General features: G+C 46.1%; 1 protein-coding gene across 1 annotated transcript in view; it reads right to left on the bottom strand.

Annotated features, from left to right (window-relative positions):
* Positions 1-2,877, bottom strand: part of LOC110299615 — a 9,064-nt gene that overhangs the window by 3,394 nt on the left and 2,793 nt on the right. The window contains exon 2 of the mRNA XM_021169343.1: positions 1,887-2,141. Within this exon, the coding sequence (XP_021025002.1) occupies positions 1,887-2,141 (255 nt within the window). The remainder of the gene's footprint in view (positions 1-1,886; positions 2,142-2,877) is intronic.

Genomic DNA, 2,877 nt, shown 5'->3' with positions numbered 1-2,877 from the left:
GGCCAGCCTGGTCTACAAAGTGAGTTCCAGGACAGCCAGGACTATACAGAGAAACCCTGTCTCGAAAAACCAAAAAAAAAAAAAAAAAAAAAAAAGGTAAACAAACAAACAAACTGATTTTGGGCTCCAGAGATGACTCAGGGTGAGGAGCACTCACTGTTCTTGCAGAAAATGTTAACTGGGTTTGTTCCAGGCACCCACATGGCTGCTTACAGGCATTCTTAATTCCAGTTCCAGGAAATCTGAAGCCCACTTCTGGCTTCTCCAGACATGCACAAAATGTATATGCAGACAAAATACTCAGATGCATAAAATGAATTTTAAAAAAATTAAAATTTGTAGCATTAACAGGTCAAATACTAAATAACAAAATATAACAATGTGTTCCCAACGATCACCAGGTCCTACATTTTTTTGTGTGTGTTTATGTGTGAGTTTTTTGGAAAGGCGATTTTACTGTGTCTATGTTGTTCTGGAACTCTGTACATCAGATAACCTCAAATGCACAGAGATCTGCATGTCTCTCTCAAGGAGTGGACCACTGTACCTATCCCCAGCCCCCAGCTCTTAAATACTCATCATTTCCCATTAGTGGACCTTGCAGACCAATCTTTGGAGACTTTGGGGTACAGGGAGGTCTGGGGATAAAACCCGGGGCTTTGTGTGTGCCAGGCACTGCACCACTGAACTATTTCCCCAGACCACTTTGGGAGACCAAGATCCAAACTGTAATACCATTTCCAACAGCGCATAGCCTGTTGGACACTCTCCAGGTCCACGGGGCTGGAACTCTTCCCCTTTCCTTTCCAGAAAAAAGCCCCTTCTCAGAGTTCCTTGACTGCATTTTGTATTTAAATGTTTGCCTTTTACTGTGCTGTAAAAAATCTCTGGTGCCTCTGCTTTCCGCTCAGTGTCTCAGTTGCTAGACTCTCTGCTATCTTTCTCCCCGCTTCCTCCCACCTTAAACCCTCCTTGGGGACAGAGGCTAAGCCTGTCGGAATTGAACGGCTCCAGACTTACCCACACCCACACGGGGAAGTGTATGTGGTGAGTCTCTCTCCTCTCTCTCTCTCTCCCTCTCTCTCGTGTGCGCACGTGTGTGTGTGTGTGTGTGTGTGTGTGTGTGTGTGTGTGTGTGCTCCCAGTGCATGTAGCAGGCAGGTGCAAACACACAAATGTATGCAGATGGAGGTTCGAGGCTGTTTTTCATTCAGGAATCTTCTATGACTCTTCTACCTTATTCTTTGAGGCAGGGTTTCTCATCAAACCCAGAGCTTACCAATATAGCTACTTTCACCAGCCAGGTTCCTTTGGGGGACCCCATGTTTCCACCTTCCTAGACAGAATGACAGATGAGCCACCATACCCACCACGCTAATTTATAGGAGTTCAGATGATCTGGATCTGTTCTTTTGCTTGTATTAAAAGCACTTTTGCCGATGAACCATATTCCCACCACTCCATCCCTTATTTTTTTAGATAGTGTTTCATGTAGCCCAGGTTGGCTCTGAACTCACTAATAGTAGCGGGTGTCCTAGAACTTGCAGACCGTCTGTCTCCATCCCCCAGATGCTAGGATTCCACTATTCCCAGCTTATGTGATATTAAGGATGAAAGCCCTGGGCATGTTCTATCTTCAGCCCTTGTTTTTACTGAGGTGGGGGTCTTTGGCTAACCTCAACCTTGATTATGTAAGTCAGGCTGGCCCTGAACTCCTGATCCTTCTGCCTCAGTGCAGGGATTAGAGGTGGGTACCACCACACTCAGTTACTTGGGTTTGAATCAAGCCGTGGAAGATGACTGCCTGCCTGGGTTATCTACTGACCCTTTACATCCTCTGGAGCTGGTCATTCCCACTTGGATGTTACCAAAAACCAACTCCTCACCTTGCCATGCAAACCTGCTCCCATAATCCTCTGCAGCAAGAAACAGCTGCATCCTGCCCGCAGCTTGGGTGAGCCATCTGTGAGCCTTGGCTCACGGCATCTTCTGTACTGGTGTCCATGTGATTCCCCAGAACATTAGGAGCGGTCCATTTCCGGCCTCTGCCAGGACTGATGTTCCAAGAGATCCCTTGGAGCCTTTCCCATGCCTGGAAGGTCTCTAGAGGTGAGTCCTCAAAGAGCCGCTCCCTGATGACTCTGCATGGAGAACACACACACCCTATTCTCTAATTACTCTTATTCTTATTACTATTACTTCTACCACTACTACTTTGAGACAGAGTCTTACTATGCAGTACTCTGTGGCCTAGAACTTCTGTAGACCTGACTGATCTTGAGCCTGTTTCTGCTTTCTGAGTGCTGGGATTAAAGGCGTGTTCCTTGGTCTAGTCCACGTAGTGAGTTCCAGGACAGCCAGAGCTATAAGAAGACCCTGTCACAAAAACCAAAACAAACAAACAAACAAAAATGATAAAGTGTTTGTTTTGTTTTGATTTTGGTTTTGTTGGGTAAGGTACCAGACCATAGTGATCAGGATTCAGAACTCAGAGTCGTGCTATCTGGCTTTAAATCTTGAATTTAGCTCAACTTAGCCACAAGACTCTGAGTAAGTGACCATGTGTCTCAAAAGTCACCTGCACAATGGATGTTTGTAAGGCACCGTGTGACATCAAACCTAAAAGATCAGTATCTGCTGTTTACCGTCTTTCTCCAGGTGGAGAACTCCCGATGTGAGAAAGGATTTTTTAAAAACAAACAAAAAGAAACTGGTTTAATCAACGTGCAGTTGAGTAATCAGAAGAGGAACTGCCGGGCGTGGTGGTGCATGCCTTTGATCCCAGCACTCGGGAGGCAGAGGCAGGTGGATTTCTGAGTTCGAGGCCAGCCTGGTCTACAAAGTGAGTTCCAGGACAGCCAGGGCTATACAGAGAAA

This window comes from Mus caroli, chromosome 8, assembly GCF_900094665.2.
Source record: "Mus caroli chromosome 8, CAROLI_EIJ_v1.1, whole genome shotgun sequence".
Taxonomy (NCBI): Eukaryota; Metazoa; Chordata; class Mammalia; order Rodentia; family Muridae; genus Mus; species Mus caroli.
Note: the sequence above shows the minus strand (reverse complement) of the source record. Positions and strands in the feature narration are given on the sequence as shown.